The sequence below is a fragment of the Heterodontus francisci genome, chromosome 11, assembly GCF_036365525.1.
Source record: "Heterodontus francisci isolate sHetFra1 chromosome 11, sHetFra1.hap1, whole genome shotgun sequence".
In the NCBI taxonomy this organism is placed as follows: domain Eukaryota; kingdom Metazoa; phylum Chordata; class Chondrichthyes; order Heterodontiformes; family Heterodontidae; genus Heterodontus; species Heterodontus francisci.
Window position 1 is genome coordinate 63,960,458 of NC_090381.1, and position 25,543 is coordinate 63,986,000.

At 42.7% G+C, this 25,543-nt stretch overlaps 1 protein-coding gene across 1 annotated transcript in view; it reads right to left on the reverse strand.

Moving 5' to 3' along the window:
* Positions 1 to 204: 204 nt before the first annotated feature.
* The window catches only part of tiparp (TCDD-inducible poly(ADP-ribose) polymerase), a 31,712-nt gene continuing 6,373 nt past the window's right edge, over positions 205 to 25,543 (reverse strand). The window contains exons 3-6 of the mRNA XM_068042217.1: positions 17,062 to 17,227; positions 16,262 to 16,449; positions 6,342 to 6,620; positions 205 to 855 (exon numbers count right to left, since the gene is read on the reverse strand). Of these exons, the coding sequence (XP_067898318.1) occupies positions 405 to 855; positions 6,342 to 6,620; positions 16,262 to 16,449; positions 17,062 to 17,227 (1,084 nt within the window). The 3' untranslated portion in view covers positions 205 to 404. The remainder of the gene's footprint in view (positions 856 to 6,341; positions 6,621 to 16,261; positions 16,450 to 17,061; positions 17,228 to 25,543) is intronic.

Genomic DNA, 25,543 nt, shown 5'->3' on the forward strand with positions numbered 1-25,543 from the left:
TGTCTCGATATAAAACTTTGGTTTAAAAAGTGCTCAACATTTAATTTCCACAACTTCAGCTTCTGATAATTCAAAAATAAAACTACTGCACTCAGGTCAAGTATACAGTTTTCTCAAATACTTCAGAATTAATTAAAAATGGGCAACATTTTTTCTAATATAAATACACACTCATTCACAAACAAAGAGGCACATAAACATATGAACATTGTTCAAGGCAATGTATTTAGTTATTTACACTTGTCAAGGAACTGCTTGTGCAGAAGTCTCACAACAGCTGGTCATTTTGTGAGTCATTTAGTTTATCTGTAAATTCCAAATGTAATGACCTCAAAGTCTATAGTGTGTCGATACGTTCATTGTAGCATCTCCAGTCTTTCTTTATAACTATTGTTAATCATTGTTCAATAAATAGTCACTGTGCTTCCAACTTCCTCATACTGAATAATGAAGTAAGGGAAGCTCTGGTCATCATTGAAGATGACAAAAATCTGAGGTTCTAGCAAGTTATCCGCACATGAATCATACAAATCACTGGAAGGGTCAGCTGGAGATTGTGGTGGAGGTCTCCGCATTGAAGGCTTGCCCAATGTGTACTTCCCTATAAGGACTTTTGCTAAGAACATATAATGAACACGTTCTTGTGACTTCTTTGAAAAGTTGTGAGAATAGCTTGCCTTTCTGGCAAAATAGCTGCCTTGTCCAAACATGGTGGCATGTTTCCCACATACCCTGGGGTCAAAATTATGTTTACAGATGGCATCAACTACATCCTGGGAGGTCCCATGAAATAGATGTCTTTCATTAAGAATCTTGTCCATTTCAGACATCTTTCGTGACATGTACTCCTTTTTCCTATAGCAAAAAACAAAAATTCAGAAATAAGCTTTGTAGGTCATACAGCAAAAATACTTTCCAAATAAAGGATGAAGTGACAGATGAATAAAAGGTTGAGTGTGTATCCAAGTGCACCCTTCTTTAGTTAAAACAAAAGTGATTAAAATTGTGCACGTTCCACTATATAAAGCAATTTTCAACAGGAAAGTAGAACAGCAAATGAATAGAGTTGTTCAAAATGTCATGCAGGCCCTCACCTGCCAAGCAGGAGGCAGATTAGTTTGGCCATATGGACATTACATTTCAAACTGTTGTTGAAGTGAAGAAAGGCTTTGCTTTAAAAAAAATTGCCAGATCTTGGCTGGAAAGACATTTGCATATTAACAGACAATGCTTGGAAAGGACAAAGGACCATTCCCTGACACATTCAACCCACAATGGACTTTTGATCACCGGATGTTGAAGGTGGGGGAGCTCGCATTCCAAGTTAACTGCTAAGACGGCCAAATACATAAATGGACATGGTCAAACTAGGTAGTTACATGACTAAACTGCTGGGCAACCTTAGTTTTTTGAATTTGTACAAACAGTTTGGGCAGAAAGCTGAATGCTCCTGGACTGAGAAGATCTCTCCTGGCTGGCTCGCCACAGCCTCTCCTGTCTGCCTGCTCTCATCTCTTTCTCAAGGAACTCCAAATCCACTGAAGACACATGAACCCCAAGAGAGAAAAGTCTCCGACAGCGAACAAGGTTTAAGAAGAATACTGGGCCCCAACGAAAAGCAAGATCTACCTACAATCAAGGACTCTACAGTGGGCTCAAAGAAGCATAACAAAAACTCCAGATATTCCCTCAAACCTTTCCACTTTATTTTTCTTCTGCTCTTTTCTGTCTCTATTTGCAAGTGTGTGACACGTATGCATGCTGGTGTGGATACGTCGTGTATCCATAGGCGTTAAACAAATTAGAGTTTAAGTTTAATAAATTTCAACCTTTCTTCTTTAAACCCAAGAAAACCTGTTTGTGCTGGTTCTTTGCCTTATAATTGGAAAGCGCTGAACAAGGATTCACCAAGGGGGAGCTAAAAACATGGTATGTTTAGAATTAAACCCTGTTAAGTAAGACCAGGTAAAGGCTGAAAGGGAACCCTAGACCTCTTTCTCAACTGGTCAATACAAAAACTACAATGCACCATTCACCAAACATAAGCTCTTCATTTTCCAGAGTGTATTTTAGCAGGTGTCACCCTTGAACAGGCAGGAAGAACCCTGTAACTAACAAGTGTATGCAATGGGAACCAACACATGGGAACTGTTGTAGGATTTTTTTTTAGCTCTTCAGGCCTATTCTGCCATTCAATGAGATCGTGGCTGATCTGTGACCTAACTCCATATCTCCACCTTTGCCCATTTCCTTTAATACCTTTGGATAACAGAAATCCATCAATCTCAGCTTTAAAATTAACAACTGATCCAGCATCAACTGCCATTTGCAAGAGAGAGAGTTCCAAACTTCCACCACCCTTTGCATGTGGAAGTGATGCCTAACTTCAATCCCAAATGGCCTGGCTCTAATTTTTAGACAATGTCCCCTTGTCCTAGATTTTCGATCTACCCTGTCAGTTCCCCTTAATATTGTGAAAACTGATCAAATCACCCCTTAACCTTCTAAATTCCAGGGAATATAACCCTAGTGTGTGTAATCTCTCCTTGTAATTAACCGTTGTAGTCCAGGTATCATTCTAGTAAATCAACTGTGCACTTCCTCCAATGCCAATATATTTCACAAGGTGTGGGAACTGAACACAATACTCCAGGTGTGGTCTAACCAGGGTTTTGTACAGTTGCAGCATGACTTCTAACCCCTTTCATTCTAGTCTTCCAGATATAAAGGCCAGCATTCCATTAACCTTTTGATTATTTGTTGTACCTGTCCATGACATTTTAGGGATCCATGTACATTCACCATTTTCACCATTTAGAAAGTACTCTGATCTAGCTGTCACAAAGCTTATTACCCTTTCTATTCACTTCAGCCTTCCAGAGTTCACTTTGTTTTGGATAACACTGGATACTGCCCACCTTCCCCCATTTTAAAAAAATTTTCATGGGATGTGGGTATCACTGGCAAGGCCAGCATTTGTTGCCCATCCCTAATTGCCACTGACTGAGTGGCTTGCTAAGCCGTTTCAGAGAGCAGTTAAGAGTCAACCACATTGCTGTGGGTCTGGAGTCACTTGTAGGCCAGATCAGGTAAGAACAGCTTTCCTTCCCTAAAGGACATTAGTGAACCAGATGGATTTTTAAGACAATTGATGATAGTTTCATGGCACCATTACTGAGACTAGCCTTCAATTCCAAATTTTTTAAAATTAAGTAATTAAATTCAAATTCCACCAGCTGCCATGGTGGGGTTTGAACCTGTGTCCCCAGGGCATAAGCCTTGGCCTCCAGATTATTAGTCCAGTGACATAACCTCTACACCCATCTACCCTTTACGCCAGAGTTGACATCAGAGACCCAGCTGTGGTTTATGATCCATTTTTATTTTGGTGAATATCAGATTGGATAGCTGATCACTAAGTTCTAGACATGATTCTATTTTAAAGCCAAGCCTTGAAGAATAATTTTGTACTGCTTCCAAACTGGTTTTCACATTGGCCGGAATTTTACGCTGGGCGGAGGGGGACCTGTTCACTGGCTGAAAAGTTGGTGGCGAGCCCGCCTCCGCTGGGCCTGGGGATCCAGACCGCATTTTACTCTCCCCAGGCCCTTGATTAGTCTTGGGCAGGACTTCCACCTCATTGAGGCAGCAAGTCCCGCCTAATGGAGCTGCTGTTCATTCAGTGGGCTGGCAGCTCATAGCCCAACAGCCACACCCAGCTGCAGGAGGAAGATCACGGACGGCCACAGAAAAATGGTAAGTTGTCAGGGCCTCAGCGGGGACAATCGGTCGGGCCCCGGCAAGGCAAGGGGGGGGGGGGTGTCGGTTAGGGGGGTGGGGGGCGTGTTGTGTACTGGGGGTGGTTGGGGCTTCAGGAGCGGCCCTCCGTGGGGCACAGGGTGCCCGATCAGGAGGGTCCCCCCCCAGCCCGCCAGAAGGCCACCTTGTTTTATCAGGCGGGTATTCTGAGGCCTCAGCCGCCCGCCAGCTGAACTTAAAATACGCATGGCAGCCGGCACAGGCTCTTAAGTGGCAGATAATTCGTCACCTTCTCAAAGGCAATTCGAGATGGGCAATAAATGCTGGCCTAACCAGCAACACCCACATTGGCAGCAGAGGCGGCAATGGGTCGTGAAGGGCCCCCCCCAGTTTTCCACACCATTTTACGCACCCCCCCCCCACCCTCCCCCCCCACCAAACGCCATCTGCCCACTCTTTTGGGGGGCGTAAAATTCTGGCCATTATGTATGTTTCCCCTGGTAAGCTTCTACCAGTCTGGACTCGTTGAGGTAGATTTTCAACTTGCTTCCTGGGCATAACTATGGCATTGCAGATCATCCGCCCAATTTTCATTTTCATTGATTTCAATGGAAATGAAAATTGGGAAGTTTCTACAATGTCTGGCCAATCTGCAATGGCAGTTTTACACCCAGGCAACAAGTTGAAAATTTAACCAATGCACAACGCCCAACCCATTTTTGTCTAACGGTTGGATATCTTTTATTACCTTGGTTAAAATATTCTGCTCTACTCCAGTACTACTCTTCCTTCTGTCTCTAAAATTACAGGGCTAACTTTCTGACATCACACTGTTGACATGCAGCCTTGCATGCTGGGACCAGATATGGACTATGTGGGTGTACACAACCCACGATTCTCTGACCATTTTAATTAATGGTTATAAAATTATGACAAGCTTGCTCCAGAATTTCAGATATATGCTCTCAGCAGGCAAGTCTCCCTGCTGGGAGTGCAAAGTCAAAAAATTATTCATTACAAGCCAACTGCAAGCACTGCAGTATAAAGAATGGATATTGCTGCAAGTTAACAGACTAACGCAGAACAAAGGAGCTCAAAAGCAAACCACAATTAGTACTGCAGGGTAAAGCAAGCCACCTCATTTCAGAGTCACTTATACACTTAGAAACAGCACAATTTTCGAATAAATTTTTGCAACCTAAAGATACCATTGAACTAAAAGACAAGCAATCCAATTCATAATTCAGCTTGAATCTGTCGTCTTCCACAGAACAGATTGGCTGCAGAATCACCGAATTATTACAGCACAGAAGGAGGCCATATAGCCCATCGTGTCTGTACCCGCTCTCTGAATGAGAAATTCACCTAGTGCCATTCCCCTACCTTCTCCCCGTAATGCTGCACATTCTTCCTTTTCAGATAATAGTCTAATTCCCTTTTGAATCAGCCTCCACCACACTCTTTAGCAGTATTCCAGATCCTAACCACTCACTGCGTGAAAAAGTTTTTCCTCATGTCGCTTTTTCTTCTTTTGCCAATCACTTTAAATCTGACCCCTCTTGTTCTTGTAGAAAAATACTTAGATGTGCACTTTTAGTACCTGCACTACTTTTGCTAGATCCAATTGTTTGTTTCTGCTATGCATCGCTGCATCACAATATCAAATGTAAGAATAGACCAGTAATGCAACAAGCCAGGCATTGCACACTATAACCAATGCTGAGCTATGATCTGTATATACTGTAACACAATGACTAGCACTCACAGTTCAGATGTAAATTTAGGTACCAGCATATAAAAACATATGATTCCAAGGCCGGAATTTTTTGTTGGGCGGGAGGTCCCTTCCACCGGCTGAAAAGTTGGTGGCGAGCCTGCCTCCACCGAGCCTGTGGAGCCAGACCGGGATTTTTCGTTCCCCAGCCTTCTAATTGGTCTTGGGCGGGACGTCCACGTCCTTGAGGCAGGAAGTCCCGCCTAATGGAGCTGCCCGCCAATCAGCAAGCTGGCAGCTCTTAGTCCCAGCAGCGCCACTGGGAGCAATGGCCACTGCTGGGACTACAGTCAGCCATCGCAAGCAAGATGAAGGACAGCCCTAGAACTAAAGTAAGTTTTTAGTGCCTCGCAGGGGACAATCGGTCAGGCTGTGGCAAGGCAAGGGGGGGGGTGGGGGGAAATGTTGAGTGTTGGGGTGGTTGGGGCTTCGGGGGTGGCTCTCCGTGGGGCACAAGGTGCCCAATCAGGTGGGGCCCCCCCCCCACCTGCCTGCAAGAAGGCTCCCTGGTTTCACCAGGTGGGGTTTTTGAGGCTTCTGCCATCTGGCCGCCAAGGGTAAAATACCCGCGGCGGTGGACGGAGGCCCTTAAGTGTCAGTTAAGGCTACTTAAGGGCCTTGATTGGCCTGGGCGGGCAGGCCGTTACTCGCCGTTGCCGCCCCGTGTAAAATTGCAGTGCAGGCAGGAGAGGGTCGGGAACGACTCCCCCACCTCCCACTCAATTTTACGCACGCCCCCACTCATTGGGGAGGGGGGGGGGCATAAAATTCCAGCCCTAAATTTTAACAATACAATACAACCTCTTACCTTTTATACTTTTCCCAAAGATATGGGTTTTGCACTCTTAATATATTTAAAATCCTAAATTTGGTTTCTGGTATTGTTTTGTGGAAAAGATTATACACAGTTCTATAGCTTTTGTCTTCTGTGGAAACAGGCACTTGAATGAAATCTTCTGATAGTTCCATTGAAATCCATGTTTCAGGATAGAGTTTTGAATGGGGAGACACAGCTGGAAAGCTCGATTGTTGAGAAACTGATCCGTCTGGTAACTTTGTAAGACTGCCTGATGTGCCAGCTAAAGTCCTAATAAGGAAAAAAACAAAAAAACTGTAAATCTTAATCTTGAGCGGTTTGTTCAAGTTTTACAGAAGTTACCATAAAATAACTGCACATGAATGAACAGATATTAATTGTTTTTGAACAATGGAAAATAGAATTCCTTGCACCCTACCCAAACAATGCACCTTAAGCCCAAATTCAAAAAAAAGACTACTGTTTCAGTCTGAATTTCTCCATCTCCCACATCAGCCATCCTTATGGCCTCTCAGAATGAAACTGCCAATTTTGTGGTAACCTGTCAGTTTTGGGTTTCAATTCATTCTCTACGCTGACACTCTGTTGTAGTTCTGGGAGATGCTGCATTGTTGGAGAGACATTAAACTAAGATCCCTTCTGCCAGTTTTGCTGGTTCAGGTGGGCATTAAAAGTCTGCTGATGCTATCTGAAGACAGTTGATGTTTCCTTGCATTAAACATCTCTCCCTCAATGAAACAATGATAGGCTAGCTGGTCAATCATCTGAAAGCTGTTCATGGTGTTACAACCGACCGCTCAAGACAAAGCCCCCAGTCAAAATATATGAGTGATTGTGGTGGGAGAAACACACTGTTGATTCAATCCCGTCCCTCCAAAGATTGCCTAACATATCAGTTTAAACTTTCCAAATTAAAGGAAACCACAGCCAAAGTGACCATCTACTAACCCCCGAATGAGGCTTACCAAACCAGATGGCTTTAGATCAACAAATTAACTGTTTAATTAGAAAAACTAAATTCTTAAACACTAAGATACAAACAACATTTAAAATAGAAAAATTAGTGTTCGTGCAGATTTATGCTCCTGAAGTTGAATCTTCCAATATGGAACAGTCCAAGGTTGCTTGAAGTCCTTACAGCTGTCTGATGGGAAAAAAAAAGATTCTTCAAAAGTAGGACAGTCCATAGTCTATTTCAGCAGCTGAAGTGATGCTGTTCTTCCTTTTTCAGCGATGTATACACCAATTACAGTTCAGTAGTTAAAGTAATTGGTTATTTTCTTTTGAGAAATTAATCTGGTTTGACATCAGAATTCTGACTGTATAATAAATAGGGTTTAAACGGACCGAGAGCTCACTCTTTCCTTCAGTATATGCTGGCAGAACAGCTGTCTGTGTCTGTCAAAAGCCAGTTTTTAGCTAATTTCAAACAGTTAATCGCAACAGTGGCCGGAATTTCATGCCACCCCAGCGAGCGGGACGGTGGTGGGGTGTTGATGTAAAATGGAGCAGGAGGCGGGAGCGAAAAACGGACCACCTGCTCCAAACCAATCAAGGCCCTTAAGTGGCCGTTTAACGGTCACTTAAGGGCGTTCGCTCGCCTCCACACGGACTTTACGCATGGCAAGCGGACGGCCGAGGACCCAGAGAAGCTGCCTGGAAATTCCAGGCAGCTGCTGATCGTCCTGGAGGGGGGTGCCCTGATGATCGGGCACAGGGTACCCAATTGAGGGCCACCCCTGCCACCCTAACCACCCAACACGCCCCCTTCCCCTCATCCGACCACCCTTGCCTCACCGGGGTCCAACCGATTACCCCCGGCAAGGCAACCAAAACTTACCTCAACTCCCGGCTCCATGACTTCCTCTATGGCTGGCTGGGCTGCAGTCCCAGCAGTAACCACCGCTCCTGGTGGTGATGCTGGGACTAAGAGCTACCGGCCCGCTGATTGGCCGGCAGCTTAATGAGGCGGGACTTCATCCCTCAAGCAGGTGCAAGTCCCGCCCCGGAACCCATAAAATACGGAACGGATCCCCAGGTAAGGCGGGAGCGGGGTCGCCACCGACTTTTCAGTTGGTGGCCATCTCCTGTCCCCCCAATGTTAAATCCTGGCCTTTGTATCTCACGATCCTCAGTCTCTGAATATCTGTTGTCGAGTAACCAGGATGCATTCTTTGAAGCTGGTTGGCTCCCTCTCCATATGACTGTATCCTACGGCAACCAGAATGCACTTTTTCGAACTGCTGTGGCTTGCTGGTTCTTAAAGCAGTACTGATCCTTTTACAGCCTTAAAGGCATACCGCATACATCCCAGAAAGAAAAAACTACAGATCGTAACACCTCTGCCTCTGGTGGAATGAAACGCCATTCCTGAAACGCATTTCATTACAATGTGTAAAAAATACAAATTGAAAAAAAACGCTAACACATTTTTTTCCTGCATTTACAGGCATACTCGTCAAAAATGGTACGATTACAGCAACAAGTTCCACCAGAACATTTTCAGCTTTACATTTTTTGAAAGGTTGTCCCAATTAACCCATTTCAGATTTCCAAGTAGAGTCTTCCAGTTGTTTGGTGTTTTCCTTCCAAGTGTCCCTATTGTCCATCACCTCAGCCAGGTGAACTGCACAGCTAGCAGCACTGACCACTACTGGGTTCACTATTCTGAGTAGTTTCTCGAGTACCCCTTAACCTGAATGGCATCACTTGACACTGGAAAACCCTGTCCGGTGTAACAGAAGCTGACTTTTTCTTATCTGGGGCGTCAAAGAAATTTGACAGTATCCCTCCAACACATCTGTCTCTTTAAGACACATGGTGTTGTGTTGCCTAGAGCATGGCTACCCGACCCGAAACTGATGACGTGTCGGGTTCGGTCGGGTCGCTCTTCCGGGTCCGGCATTCTGGCTCGGTTCGGGACAGGCCGGATACACTCTAAGTGGCTCCAATGTTAATGTACTTTTTGAACTAGAAAAGTGGTTTAGTTACAGTTTTTTTAACCTTGTGCAGATAAGTAATAAAGTGAAAAATGGAAGGTAGGTTAACTGATGGTCAGGTCGGGTCGGATCAGGTGCGGGCAAAAATGAAAAGGACTTGGGCCGGGTAGGATGTGGTTCTGTCGGGCTCGGGTTGGGTTTCATTTGCAGACCTGAGTCGGCCTTTAGTGTTGCCCACTCTGTCCATACATTCCTTTAAATGAGAATTTGGGTAGGAGTCTGCCTTCTTTATTGCAGTTACTTTTCTAGAGTCTATGCAAGTTTGAGCTGACCCGCCAGGTTTAGATAATAAGACCATCTGCAAATTCCAGCTGTCCTGACTAGGTTCAACTAAGCTGCCCTTCAGCATGCATTGTACCTCTGCTTCCACTTGGGCTTCTCTGTCTGGACCTAAGTGGCAAGGATTTTGCTTTAAAGGAATGGTTCCCCCTATACCCACATCATGTGTGGCTAAGGTTAGGTTTTCACGCTGTTTTGTCTCTAAGTGCAAAAGCATATTGTTTAATATTTCTAGCCATTCTGTATTCGCTAAGCAGATAGTTGGAGGTTCAATCTGAGAATTTCCTAGGCCTACTTCTGCCTCATCCTCACTATCCTTTTCCTTCTCAATAGTCCCGATTACTTAACATACCTGTACTGGCTTATCCTCTTCTCTGCGGTAATATTGTTTGAGCATATTAATATGACACAACTGGTTCTTCTTCTGGCAATCAGGGGTGTCAATCAAGAAACCTACCTTACCCACTTTTTTGATCACTTACAGGCCACTGAACCGTGCTTTTCATGATTCTCCCTGTAATGGTAACGACACGAATACTTCATCCCCTGGTTTTATGGTTGGTTGTGGTTTTCCCACCATTTGACAGGTATGGCATGTCCTACAAAAATGTTTTGCATCTTTTGTAAGACCTGGCCAGTAATAATGTTGGCTTATGTGTGATTTGGTCTTCCGAATTCCCCTATGTCCTGCAAAAGGAATGTCATGTGCTAACCTTAATAATTTTTGTCGATATTTAGGTGGTATCAGTATCTGTTCAATTACTGCCAAGTCTTCGTCGGCAGGTCTATGAGGCGATCTCCATTTCCTCCTCAAAACCCTGTTTGCCATATAGTAGCCTTCCGGAACTCCTTTTGCCTCAGCTTCTGACAGAGCTGTCTGTGCTATTCGGTATATCCTGAATCAGCTTGCTATGCCCCAATGATAGACGATTATCTAAATCCCCAAATAAGGTTTCAGATACCCTTTTACAATGGTGCCCCTTTTACAATGGATCCTGTTTAGCCATTGCTCGAGGCAGGAAATATTCCCGGAACTTGTTCCTGTAAATGCTCTGTTTCCTTAATTTCACTTGGTTCCTTTGTACCTATAGGAGAAACTGATACTTTTGATCCAGCCAAATCATGTCCTAGGAGTAGATCAATTCCCTTTACTGGCAAACTGTGGACAACACCTACAGTTACTATCCCAGATATTAAGTCACTCTCTAGGCATACTTCATACAAAGGTACAGGTACATACTCTCCGCCAATTCCATTGACATAAACTTTAGCGTTCAAGGCGCTCTCTGGTGGAAACCTTATATCTTTCCCCAGCACGAGTGTTAGGGCTGCTCTGGTGTCCCTGAGTATATTAGGTTTTCCTGCCTCACTTACAGGATATGGAGTTACTTTCCCCTTTGACAAAAATTCATTATAACTCTCAGGTATTTTACTCTTAACCTCTACACTCCTTTCAGTTTTAGTATCTGGTTTCACAGCTGTCGATAAAGTTATAGCCTGGTCTGCAATACTCTCAGTCAGAGTTTTTTCCTCTGCACTAAGCTTTGCGTACTCCAAGAAGTCCTATGGGTTTACCTCATGATTTCCAGCACTCTGAACGGAGGTGACCCGTTTTGTGGCAATGATAATACTTTGGGTTGCAAACCTCACTTCTACCCTCAGCACCTTCCTTTCTGACCTGAGATGATCCTAGGCATTCCCAGCTGTTCCTTCTTGTCCCCGGCTATTTGCCTTCCTTTCACTCTCCCACTTTATAACCTTCTCGGGTTTATGGGGGTGATGGACAAAGTAGGTTGGTTTATTCACAAGCTCAAGATTATCAGCAATTTCTGCTGCTTGCCGAGCTTTCAAAACTTCCAGGTTATCTATAGGAGTTCTCACTACTGAAGGAATGAAGTTTTTAAATTCTTTCAGAGAATCAATTCTCGAAGGTTCTCATATGTGGTTTCTATCTTTAATGCCCGTATCCAACAGTCAAAAGTAATTTGCTTCACCCTCTCAAATTCTAAATCTGTCTGCCCAGCCAAGCTCCGTAAGTTCCTAAACTTCTGGTAAGCTTCAGGGACTAACTCATTTGTGGCGAGAATAGTCTTTTTTTCCATCTCATAATCTGCAGAAGCCTCTTCAGGAAGCATGGCATAAGCTTCATGAGCTCTGCCTACCAACCTGCCCTGTATAAGCAGTGTCCAGCTTTCTTTCAGCCATTTCATCTGTTTGGCTATTTTTTTCAAAAGATATGAAAAATGCTTCTACGTCCCTTTCCTCAAACGTAGGAAGAGCTTATATAACTTTAAACAACTTTTCGCTGGGTCCTGAGCTAAATTCAGATTCTTCCTGACCCAAATTTTCCCTGAATTTAAGACTATCCTTTTGTCTTAGCTCCATCTCTTCTAACTTAAATTCCCTCTCCTGCAATTCAAGTTTTCTTATTGCTATTGTGGTTTCCTTTTTCTGTTGAAACTCCAGTTTTTTTTTCATTTGTAACTGAATCCTAGCCAATTCCACTGCATTACCCGCTGACTTATTGCTTTCTTGTCTCTCGTATTCCCCTTCTTGTTCCTTGTATTCCCCTTCATCATCATTATCTTCTACTAATTCCAGATGTTCAGCTATTATGTCAATTATCTCTGCTTTTTTGGCACCTAATTTCAATTCCAATCCCAATTTTGCTGCCAATTCTTCTAATTTGTTCCTAGTTAAAGTGATCAAGTCACTCAGGGTAATATTCTGCTTTCCCAAAAACTCTGCTGCAACCACTAATGCCATTACAATGGTATAGACTGTACCTTATTATACAAGAGACCTGATTCTTTTATTTATTTGCAATTGGTGTTGGATTTAGATCCCAATAATCGAGTTTCCAATTGCTATGATCCCAGACTCGAGAGAAATGTAAATGTTATCCCAGAGACGAGTAATTAATTTGATCCAAACCATAAGCAAGCCCTCAATTAGTCTGATTCTGAAGCCAGACGCAAGCCGCTTAATTAAATATGATTCAATCCCGGACGAGCCCCCAATTAATATGCTACGACCGACCAGTCAAGACAAAGCCCCCAATCAAAATATATGATTCTGATTGCGATGGGAGAAATGCACTGTTGATTCAGTCCCGTCCCTCCACAGATTGCCTAACATATCACTTTAAACTTTCCAAATTAAAAACCACAGCCAAATTGATCATCTAATAACCCCCGAATGTAGCTACCCAAACCAGGTGCCTTGAGATCAACTGTTTAATTGGAAAAACGAAATTCTTAAACACTACCAAGATATAAACAACATTTAAAATAGAAAAAAATTAGTGTCCGTGCAGATTTAAGCTCCTGCCGATGTGGAATTTTCCAATGTGGAACAGTTCAAAGGCTGCTTTAAGTCCTCACAGCTGTCTGATGGGGGGTAAAAAAAGGTTCTTCAACAATAGGACAGTCAGTAGGCTATTTCAGCAGCTGAAGTGATGCTCCTCTTCCAACGATGAATTCAGCAAATACAGTTGTCGTTAAAGTAATTGGTTATTTTCTTTTAAGAAATTAATCTGGCTTGACTTATCAGAATTCTGACAGTAAATTAAATAGGGTTTAAATGGACCGAGACAGCTCTCTCTTTCCTTCAGTATATGCTGGCAGAACAGCTGATGTGTGTCTGTGTCTGTCAAAAGCCAGTTTTTAGCTAATTTCAAACAGTTAATCGCAACATTGTTTCTCGATGCTCAGTCCCGGAATGGTTGTTGCCGGGTAACCAGGATGCATTCTTTGAAGCTGGTTGGTTCCCTCTCCGTATGGCAGTATCCGACAGCAACCAGCATGCACTTTCTCCAACTCCTGTGGCTTGCTGGTTCTTAAAGCAGTACTGATCCTTTTACAGCCTTAAAGGCACACCGCATACTTCCCAGAAAAGAACCAAAAAAACTACAGGATCATAACAATAGGACAATGATCAATGATGATGCAGAATGGTTCTCTGATTTCCACATGTCATAACAATCACCACTCTTCAATGCAAGTAACCCATGTATGAAGCGCTGAGATATTGCAATGTGATGAAGCACTATATTAGTGGACCAGCATTGAATAGGAATGGAGTTGAGGCTACTCTTTATAGTGACAGGGAAAGAAGACTTTTATTCCAGTAGCCAGGGCTGCATCCAAACAAAAATCCAAAGGTGAAATGATAATGATCTATTCCACATTCTATACAATCTCTACATTTACAGGACTACAAGTCATCTATATAATGTTTATGAACGTTGATGAGTGTGAAATATAAACTATAATATCATTGTTCAGTGAAAGATTAACACCAAATCATTGGAATCATTGAACATGAGTTAAGTCTCATTATCACGGTGTAACAGATAATACTTGGAGAGTTGTTTCTTCTTCTATATTCAATATTGGAACCCTCCCTTCTACATTCTGATCACTGTCTCTGTGACCCACTGGGAAAGAAACATAAAAAGCTCATGGAATCACCAGCCCAACTTCATGGATTATCCTGTAGAAGGTAAGCCCATGAAAGGCAGGTATCAGTGAGCAGGAAGAACTTTTGCTTGGTCAGGATGTATGCAAGAACAGGCAGTGCTGAATTTTTGGCTGAACAAACACAATTCTTGACATCCAAGATCAAAAGGAAAGAACCGGCATTACTGTAGCGCAGTTCACAACCTTGCGATGTTCCAAACTGCTTTACAGCTGATGAAATACTTCAGGAAGTCTAGTTACTGCTGTGATGTAGAAAATGCAGATACCAATTTGAGCACAGAAAATTCCTACAAACAGCCATGTGATGGTGACCAGATAATCTGTTTTTAGTGGTGTTAGTTAATGGATGAATATTGGGCAGGACAACAGGAGAAGTCCACTGCTTTCCTTCAAAATAATGCCATGGGATCGTTTACCTCCACCCGAGAGGGTAGACAGGACCTCAGTTTTAACATCTCACCTGAAAGACATCGCCGCTGATCAATGCATTACTGAGGGAGTGCTGCACTGAATGTCAACCTAGTTAGCATAGAGTGCTCAAGTCTCTGAAGTGGTGCTCCATAACCTTCTGACACAGAGGCAAGAGTGCTTGCTACCCACTGACCCATGGCTGGCCCACAGATGGCAGCACACCACCATTAATTAGTTAAACTGGAAACTGTGGCATTTCTTCTCCCCTCTCAGGACACACATATATTTAAACATTGATTCACTAAGGCTGACACAGGAAATTTAAATCTCAATATAGTTTTGGCAAATCAGAGTACTAGCTGCTATTAGACAATTTAGAAAACTCCTTGAATTGTCATTTCCGAAAGGCATTTGGACCAGTATAACCTGTATTGCTTGCATCTCTGCATGCCAACAAGACGCCAGAGGTTTTAACAATACTCAAGCCTTTAGGAAGAAGGAATCCTGCTCGGAGACATGAAGCCACCAAACTGGTGTCTCTTTTTTGCCTTAAAGGCAGACATGACAGAAAAAGTTAGACTAGGTAAAAAAAAAAATCTGTATGGGGCCTGCGAGTTGTTGTTGTTACCATGCCAATAAGGCTATCTCCAAGTACTTCAGAAGTGATGAATTGCTTTTTTTTTTATTAAAGTGCAGCCAGAGTTGTTATGTATGTAAACTATTATGGATCCAGGAACCACTGTTACAGGATGCCGTGAGGGGAGAAGAAGGGAGCAATAGCATCTTCTGATGGAGTTTGTGAGGCAGGAGACATGTTAATGCAGGAAATAAATAGTGACTTCTGCTAAATTTGCAGGGTACTGCTCAGGACAATCATTTTGTTCTAGACTCTCTGGAGGATAGAAAGATATAACTGGGTAGCCATGACATAGTTAGAAATGGAGATATATACTATTACACATTAGCTAACTGAAAAAAGTATCTTCTATAATGGCATATCATATCTTCTTCAAACAAAATAAATTTCTTAACAGAAATTGTTAAAAATCATAACTATTCACTGTATTATGACATTTTCTGTGAGAGGAAATTTTGTGAACACAATGATTAGACCACTACCCAGATTTATATATCACATTACATTCAGCTGAGTTGTGTAGTGTGTTCTGTAGCTTCCTTTTACTTTTAATCCTTTTGTTGGTATTTGCGGATTTTCAGTGTTAAAGATTAATGATTAGTCAATGTTTAAGTACCGCATACATCCAAAATCCAGTGATGGGATCAAATACTAGTTGCACAAAGGTAATATGATAAAAAAAATAACCACAATTCAATAAAATTTTGATCACATTTTTCAATCAAAGCCTATTAAAACATGTCTAGTTGTCATTCAAGTTATTTTTATGACCTTGTCGAGTGTTTTGGAAATTTGAATATTATCTGTGAATGTTAAAAGATATAAGCCTCAAAGGAAGCTTTATTTCCATGGAATTATTGTCAGAGAAGCTTTAATATTTAGTATTGCATTTGTAGAATGTGGTAACACTGTGATTTACACATCAGCAGCTAATAGGGGCCTGATGGTGTATTGGAATTTTTGGATTGTATTGGAATGTTCCCCAGGCAAAATTATTAACTCAATGTTGTGTAAACCAAGGTAAGTTTAATTGCAAAATATGCCACTGATTAACCTAGTCATAAGCTAATTTGTTCCATCAAGTAAACTCAGTGCTCAACTTACGGTAAACAGGGTAACAGCAGTACAGGAGAGCGAAATAAGGGTCGTCGAGTGATTCGTCGCCGAGTGCCAAAGACAGCATTCTGCTGAAAGCCCTCCATTAAATTCAGGATATACCTATTTTGCTGCATTACGAAACAGATCTCACTCATACCTCGAGATGAGGCTTCCTCAATGCATCGAACAACTGCCTAGAAATATCAAATCAATAGATTTTTAATGATAAGGAGAAACAATGTTACCAACATTGAGATATGAACAATCTTTTACATGTGGCACAGTAGTTCTTCTAAGAACCATGCTAAGATTTTAAAGTCATAAATGTGTACTGAGAAGTTATGATGCTTTGATTTTGTTAGATGAGTATCTCCCGTCATTTAATTTAATTTAATTTAAGCTGTTTAGGTGAGGGCTCGTGTCCTCACCCATTTTACTGTTAGGTTCATAGAAATAGTCTTTGTTTTGTAGTTTACTCAATTTATTCAAAATTCATCATTTACATTTTCTGTTGAAACGGTTCCTGAATATCTGAATTGGCAAAAGTTGTTTAACATGCTCTTCCAGATAGGGTTTTACATTTTAACAATGATAAATATAAAATAAAAAAATACCATGACCTTTTGATTGCCCTTTTGGTACAATTTAGTTTCATACATGGGAACAGAATGTGAAGTAGAATTTGCTACAATCTAAACATTTCTGTGTTATTTAAATTATGTAACACTTTCAATTTACAGGAATTTGATCACTTGACAAAAATCTACATTTCAGCTATTGGCTAACATGACAGCATTCCATATTACCTCAGAATATTCTCTCCAGCCAAAGTGTTCCCTGCAATAGTACTTCCAAACTGTGGGGAATTGTGAGCCAGAACTTGCCAAGGAAGCAGTGGACAATCTCCTCACTTGGTTGAATTCTACATCATAAACTGTCATTAAGTTAAAATCCAGAGAGAAAACACGACCCCTAAGAAAACAAAAAAATATGAATTACCATCCCTGGAAATGTCACATTTTATCCTACAATTAATAAAAAGCAGCAAAGTTCTTTGCAGTGATCCTAGTGCAAGTCAAAATATGGTGATTAGATGTAACTATTAGAATTCTCTAGCGAAAACCTAGTCTACAAAATGCAGATTTTCTTTTCGAAAGTTAGAATAAAGTTGTAATAATGGGTTAAATTCTTGCAAAAAAATTAAATAAAGAGCAGTACTACTTTATTATGATGTATTAGGCTAAATGAAATTATCCCACAAATAGAATCATACGATAAAACTGAACTGCCTTATGCCATAGACCTGCAGACATTGGCTTTCAGGTTTCGGGTTCTTTGACAACTGTACATACATGCTTTTACATCTAAATCATACCTTTGAGGTCCTGAATGCAATCAGAAACAGTCGCACATGCAAGACGAAAGATAGGCAGTGTTTGAACAGGGCAGCCATTTTTTTTTTCAGTATTTGTAAGCTGCAACATGTAAAACCCACAACCATCTGCAGTACAAATGTTCAACAGATGATAAAATCTGCCGGTAGCAATAATCCTGTGACCACACTGTGAAATACCAGGTATTAACCTCTCATATTATAAATGTGCTTATTATTTATACCCAAGTTCACCTTGGTTTCAAAAAGTTGAAACTGTAAAGGCAAGAAAAAAATTAAATTAAGATCAAAAAAGAATCAAGGTAAAACTCTATATTTAATGTGGCATTTCAATTATAGTTAGATGTAGATATTAGCTGAAACTAATCTCTATGCTTTCACTATTGGTGCTATCAAGAAAACATATTGGGAGGTGAAATGTGACTTGGGAGGTAGTGCAAAATTGGATGATAGTGAATCTTTCGTCTATTCAGAGGTAGACAGGAGTGAGGCAATCCCCTCCTCCCCTACTGATTTAATGTGGGTTGGTGTGATCTTACTGCTAACTTGTGTACAAATGGAAAATGGGTCACTTTCCACTGCTAATAGGTAACTAATTTTAGTGTCCGTATTCTATTGCATGTAGAACTGGTTCTTTTAACGGTATCTGACCAACTAGCTGAGTCAGCAGGTTGGATGTTGCCTTCTGAAAAAGGTCAGAACCACAACCACAGTTGTCTGGAAGAAGCCATTCATGCTACACTAGTCCCTTCAGTGAATATCAGCCATACTAGTTCATAAAAACGGGAGGATGCCTGATGTTCATTGTAGCCCAAGTAAGCATGCCAAGAAAACTGCTTTTCATTGGAAGAACTAAGCTTTTAACACTTGCTCTTCTCTTCCCTGAAGCACTGACTGTTGTTAAAAAGTTAAACTACATTTGCATGTAGCAGAATAGCTGTATGTGTAATAGCACAGGAAGTCAAATTGTTTCACGTCAATTTAAGAGGCAGAGGTAATCAAAAAAGTATGGCCATCAAATGTAGAAGACTCAAGTGTTTCCATCCACGTCTGTACAGGCAGTGGATAGATTTGTAATGATTGCCTGTAAAGATCTTATCCAGCCAGTAGGCATGACGCAGGTACTGAACAAAATAGGCACAAAAACTGACTCTAAAACCAGAGAGCTAGAATGTATGCTGACTTTGAAGAACCATTTCAGAAAGCAATATGCCAATATAACTGGGAAATTAGTGTCACATGATCAACTCCATAAATTCCACTTCAACTTGGATCAGAATAGTTTCTACATAGTTTTTTCTACTCCACCCCCATATTACAATACTAAAGACTATAACAACATTTAGATATATTTTCACCCATTTGATATTAGAAAATTGAAAAGATTCTACACTGTTTTCTGGTAAAGTATTTCACAAATGCACATCTATCTCTGAACATAGTAATTAGGATCAGGAATCCTGACCAATTTTCCCCTCAATAAGCCAAGGTGTTAGAGGTAGCTGTAGCACTCTTTTTTTTATTCGTTCCTGGGATGTGTGTGTTGCTGGCTGGGCCAGCATTTATTGCTCATCCCTAACTGCCCTTGAGAAGGTGGTAGTGAACTGCCTTCTTGAACCGCTGCAGTCCATATGGCATAGGTACACCTACATTGCTGTTAGGAAGGAAGTTCCAGGATTTTGACTCAGCGACAGGGAAGGAACGGTGACATAGTTCCAAGTCAGGATGGTGTTTGGCTTGGAGGGGAACTTGCAAGTGGTGGTGATGATCCCATGCATCTGCTGCCCTTGTCCTTGTAGGTGGTAGAGATCGCGAGTTTGGAAGGTGCTGTCGAAGGAGCCTTGGTGCATTGTGCAGTGCATCTTGTAGATGGTACACACTGCTGCCACTGTGCACCAGTGGTGGAAGGAGTGAATGTTTGTGGATGACGTGTCAATCAATGCTTTGTCCCGGATGGTGTAGAGCTTCTTGAGTGCTGTTGGAGCTGCACCCATCCAGGCAAGTGCGGAGTATTTCATCACACTCCTGACTTGTGCCTTGTGGGCAGGCTTTGGGGAGTCAGGAGGTGAGTTACTTGTCGCAGGATTCCTAGTCTCTGACCTGTTTTTGTAGCCACGCTATTTATAAGGCTACTCCAGTTCAGTTTCTGGTCAATGGTAACCCCCAGGATGTTGATAATGAGAGATTCAGTGATAATAATGCCATTGAATGTCATGGGGAGATGGTTAGATTCTCTCTTGTTGGAGATGGTCATTGCCTGGCACTTGTGTGGCATGAATGTTACTTGCCACTTATCAGCCCAAGCCTAGATATTGCTACAATTCTACACAGACTGCTTCAGTATCTGAGGAATCACGAATGGTGCTGAACATCGTGCAATCATCAGCGAACATCCCCACTTCTGACCTTATGATTGAAGGAAGGTCATTGATGAAGCAGCTGAAGATGGTTGGGCCTAGGACATTACCCTGAGGAATGACTGCAGAGATGTCCTGGAGCTGAGATGATTGACTTCCAACAACCACAACCATCTTCCTTTGCACTAGGTAGGACTCCAACCAGCAGAGAGTCTTCCCCCTGATTCCCTCGACTCCAGTTTTGCTAGGGCTCCTTGATGCCAGACTCAGTCAACTGCTGCCTTGATGTCAAGAGCAGTCACTCTCACCTCACCTCTTGAGTTCAGCTCTTTTGTCCATTTTTGAACCAAGGCTGTGATGAGGTCTGGAGCTGAGTGGCCCTAGTGGAACCTAAACTGAGCAGGTTATTGCTGAGCAAATGCTGCTTGATAGCACTGTCGACAACACCTTCCATCACTTTACAGATGATTGACAGCAGACTGATGAGGATGTAATTGGCTGGGTTGGACTTGTCCTGCTTTTTATGTGCAGGACATACCTAGGCAATTTTCCACATTGCTGGGTAGATGCTAGTGTTGTAGCTGTACTGGAACAGCTTGGCTAGGTGCGTGGCAAGTTCTGGAGCACAGATCATCAGTACTATTGCTGAAATATTGTCAGGGTTCATAGCCTTTGTAGTATCCAGTGCCTTCAGTCATTCTTTATATCACGTGGAGTGAATTGAATTGGTTGAGGATGGTCATCTGTGATGCTGGGGACTTCAGAAAGAGGCTGAGATGGATCAACAACACGGCGCTTCTGGCTGAAGATTGTTGCAAATGCAACAACATCCCAGCTGAAATCAGTCAACATAGCAGTGATATTTGTTTAATGCCGATACATAATTCATAGAATAAAAATCAAGGCACATTTTGAACTACAAATAAAATTTGGGACATTTAAAATGAATACTTGCTGGCCAATGAGTTGAGTTTGCACCAGAGCAGATGCTATCTTTGTGAAGAATTTTATTTTCAATAAGTTTAGAAGAAAACCAACATGCAAATTGCAAAGATTGCAAGTTTGTCTTCATGGCCAATAGGGTACTGGTTCAGCAGAATTTTCAGACAAGGTTATTCATGCTTGCTCCAAAAACTTTACCTAACTAGACACACCCCAGTGGAGACAACGCCCCTTTAACTGCAATTATGGAAATGGGTGAAAGTTCACTTATGCATGTGAAGACTTGAAAGCTTGTAATAGTTTTCATACCACAGTCATCCCCATCATCACAAGACTTGATTTTTTAAAATGGTGCTGCATTTTTCTTAAAGGCAAGTCTTAGTTATTTCTAAATATTCCAGTAAAATGCTACAATACTGTCTGGACTGATCTGCATATTTACAGCTGCACTACTTGGGGGAAAAGCAGTCATAAATACTACTTCAATCTTGCCTGATTCTTGAACACGCACAAAAAGCTGTAACCTCAACAGTCTCGCCCATACAGTATCTCCTAATGTGATGATGTTACATCTGCAAAAAAACTGATTTCATTTCAACCCTGACAAATCATGTCCAAGAAACCTGTTCTCTAAACTTGGGTTTCCATCAACAAATCTTGAATGAGTCATGATTTTTCAGCTCTGTTGCAAAAATGATGCCATGTGAGACATGAGAATAAAAGTAGTGCGCTATCAACTGATAGCAGTCCGAACTGTTACCAGGAGCAGAACACAGGAATATGTAGACAAAATTGCATTTATTCTTGATGCCCCTGAGTGTAGTATAGCCTACAAATACTCAGTAAGCGAATGAATGCAAATTGTGTGAGGTATTGGACAATGTCCAGTACCTGTGGAACCATTCTCCAGCAACTGTACAGTGTCTTATTGCAGGGAGAAAATCGGAAGGAAAAATAAAAAGCCAGAAAAGACATGAGGAAAGTACAAAGCAAAAATAAATATGTATTGAAGTAAAAGCTGCATTAATTGTATCAATGATTTCATAAGTATTCTAAAAAGGTACAAATCTGAGGTAATGAATTTGAATTGGCTTATTTCAAAGTTTTCACGGATCAAGGCAGCTCTAAGCTCAGCAGCTTATTGCTTCTTGCTGGTGTGTCTCCAGGTTATTTCTGTTCCTATGAGAAACAATTGGAACTTTAATAAGCCTGTGTTGCCAGCTGTTTCTAACCAAACAAATCTTATTTACACAACCATTCAGCCATTGTGACATTGTCAACCTGATGACTTCACCACCACATACACCATTAGAGAGCAGTCAGTTTAATGATGTAAAGATGGCTGTAGATCATGCACATTTCATAAAAATATTCTGCAACAATTTCAAAGGTAGACTTTGCACAGAAAGATTTATAAAGGGAACTTCTTTGAAACTGTAAAAAAAAAACTGGGATTGCAAAACAACTGTTCGACATGCAATCATCCTTCCTGCTCGAGTTCATGGACCAGTTCCTTCTCAGGAGGATGTCAAACAGGCACCATTGTTATGATAAAAACTTGGCTTGTTCTAAATAGCAAGCAATGTCATCCTACCTGCCCCTTGCAGCAATTTCTCCCCCTCCACTCTGCACAACTACCACCACCAACTGGTAGCTGGGTCTGGGTCAGAAGGTTGCAGGCTCTAACACTACACCAAGGGTTGAATTTATAATCTAATTCTGACTCTCCATTGACAGTCCTGAGGATGTGATATATTGACAGAAGTACAGTTCCTCTGGATGAGACAATAACCATGGTTCTGTCTGTCTGTTCTGGTGGATGCTAAAGGCTCCATGGCACTATTAGAAGAACAGCAGAGTTCTCCCAATGTTACATCCAACATTTCTCAGTCAACCACAGACTGGTCATTCATCTCAAGGCTATTTGTGGCTGCTATGTTGTCAAACCGGAAGTTGGAATACTGCAATCAGTTTTCTGTCCCCTCATATGGTGGGTGGGATTTGGAAAATGTTCAGAGCAGGGCCACAAGAATGACTCCCAACTTAAAGAACCTTAGTTATCCAGATAGGCTTAAAAAGTTGGATGTACTCACTTTAGAGAAGCACAGATTTCAGGTGGATTTAATAGAGGTATACAAAATAGTTAAAAGTCTCAATTCTGTTCCTATTGATTGAGAATGACCAAGATTCTTATGTATAAGTTACACAAGGGTAGGGTTAGCTTAGATGTTAGGTGGGTTATTTTACCAGAGAATAGTATACCTATGGGACAAGTTGCTGGCTCATGTAGGGAGTGCTGATGCTATGCATAACTTTTTCTGGCTAGGACAGAGATCATGGCCAGGATGTTTCCCTCGGCAGATGGGTGTTGTCCACCCAAACGAAAAGTCGGTGGCGAACCCGCTTCTGCCTGGCCTGGGGGTCCGGCCTGCATTTTGCGATTCCCCGGCCTTTAATTGTTCTGAGGCAGGACTTCCACCCGCTTGAGGCAGGAAGTCCTGCCTAATGGAGCTGCCGGCCAATCAGCGGACCGGCAACTCTTAGTCCCAGCAGCACTACTGGGAGCAGCGGTGACTGCTGGGACTGCAGCCCAGCTTCGTCAAGATGTCGGGATGCCCTGGAACAAAGGTAAGTTTTTGTTGCCTCAGCTGGGGTGATTGGTTGAGCCCTAGCAACACAAGATTGGTTGATTGGGGACACGGGAGGTGTGTTGGGTGTTGGGGGGTGGTTGGGGCAGCCCTGCATTGGGCATAGGGTGTCCGATCATTAGGCCACCCCCACAAGGCCATGAGAGAGCCATCTGCTTTTGTCGGGCAGCTTCTCCTGTGCCACCCGACCAGTCATGGGTAAAATTCAAGTGGGGGCGGACGGAGGCGCTTAAGTGGCTGTTAAGTGGCCACAAGGGCCTTGATTGGCCTGGGGCGGGCAGGCTGTTTTTCGCCACCGCCGCCCTGCGTAAAGTGTGGCGGAGGCGGAAGCGGGTCGGTAAGGGACCCCCAGCCTCCCGCTCCATTTTACGCCCCCCACCCCACCACCTTCCCACTCTTTGTGGGGGGGGGGACGTAAAATTCCAGCCCATATCTTAGAAAAGGTAAATGAAATACCAGGTAATATAAGCTCAGTCAGTGCGGTCTCCTGAACAAGTTTTGATCATCTAAGGAGATCGGAGAGGAATTTTACATATTCTTCTCAATTAGCTGTGGGGTTTTATCTTTTTTTTTGCATCCCCCTGGAAATTATCTGGATGTTGGTGGGTAGGAGGTGTCTAATCATGTGATTGCGTGGGACAGGCTTGATCAACCAGATAGCAACAACTTGTACTTAGAGCACCTTTCTTCTTTGGCCTCCTTGTCTCGAGAGACAATGGGTAAGCACCTGGAGGTGGTCAGTGGTTTGTGAAACAGCGCCTGGAGTGGCTATAATGGCCAATTCTAGAGTGACAGACTCTTCCACATGTGCTGCAGATAAAATTGGTTGTCGAGGCTGTTACACAGTTGGCTCTCTCCTTGTGCTTCTGTCTTTTTTCCTGCCAACTGCTAAGTCTCTTCGACTCGCCATTCTTTAGCCCTGCCTTTATGGCTGCCCGCCAGCTCTGGCGATCACTCTGACTCCCACAACTTTCATGTCACAGGACTTCATGTCGTGTTTGCAGACGTCTTTAAAGCGGAGATATGGACGGCCGGTGGGTCTGATACCAGTGGCGAGCTCGCTGTACAATGTGTCCTTGGGGATCCTGCCATCTTCCATGCGGCTCACATGGCCAAGCCATCTCAAGCGTAGCTGGCTCAGTAGGGTGTATATGCTGGGGATGTTGGCTGCCTCGAGGATTTCTGTGTTGGAGATACGGTCCTGCCACCTGATGCCAAGGATTCTCCAGAGGCAGCGAAGATGGAATGAATTGAGACGTCGCTCTTGGCTGACTTACACTGTCCTGGCCTCGCTGCCGTAGATCAAGGTACCGAGGACGCAGGCTTGATACGGAACACAAAAGTCCGAGTGTGTCAGTGTGCCATTTTCCCACACTCTCTTGGCCAGTCTGGACATAGCAGCAGACGCCTTTCCCATGCGCTTGTTGATTTCTGCATCGAGAGACAGGTTACTGGTCATAGTTGAGCCTAGGTAGGTGAACTCTTGAACCATTTCCAGAGCGTGGTCACCGATATTGATGGATGAAACATTTCTGACATCCTGTCCCATGATGTTCGTTTTCTTGAGGCCAAATTTGTTGCAGGCAGCCGCAATCCTGTCGATGAGTCTCTGCAGACACTCTTCTGTGTGGGATGTTAATGCAGCATTGTCAGCAAAGAGGAGTTACCTGATGAGGACCTTCCATACTTTGGTCTTCGCTCTTAGCCGGCAAGGTTGAACAACCTGCCATTTGATCTTGTGTAGAGGAAAATTCCTTCTTCTGAAGACTTGAACGCATGTGAGAGCAGCAAGGAGAAGATGATCCGAAACAGTGTAGGTGCGAGCACACAGCCCTGTTTCATGCCACTCAGTATAGGAAAGGGGTCTGATGAGGCTCTCTATGCTGAATTGTGCCTTTCATATTGTCATGGAATGAGGGATGATACTTAGTAGCTTTGGTGGACATCC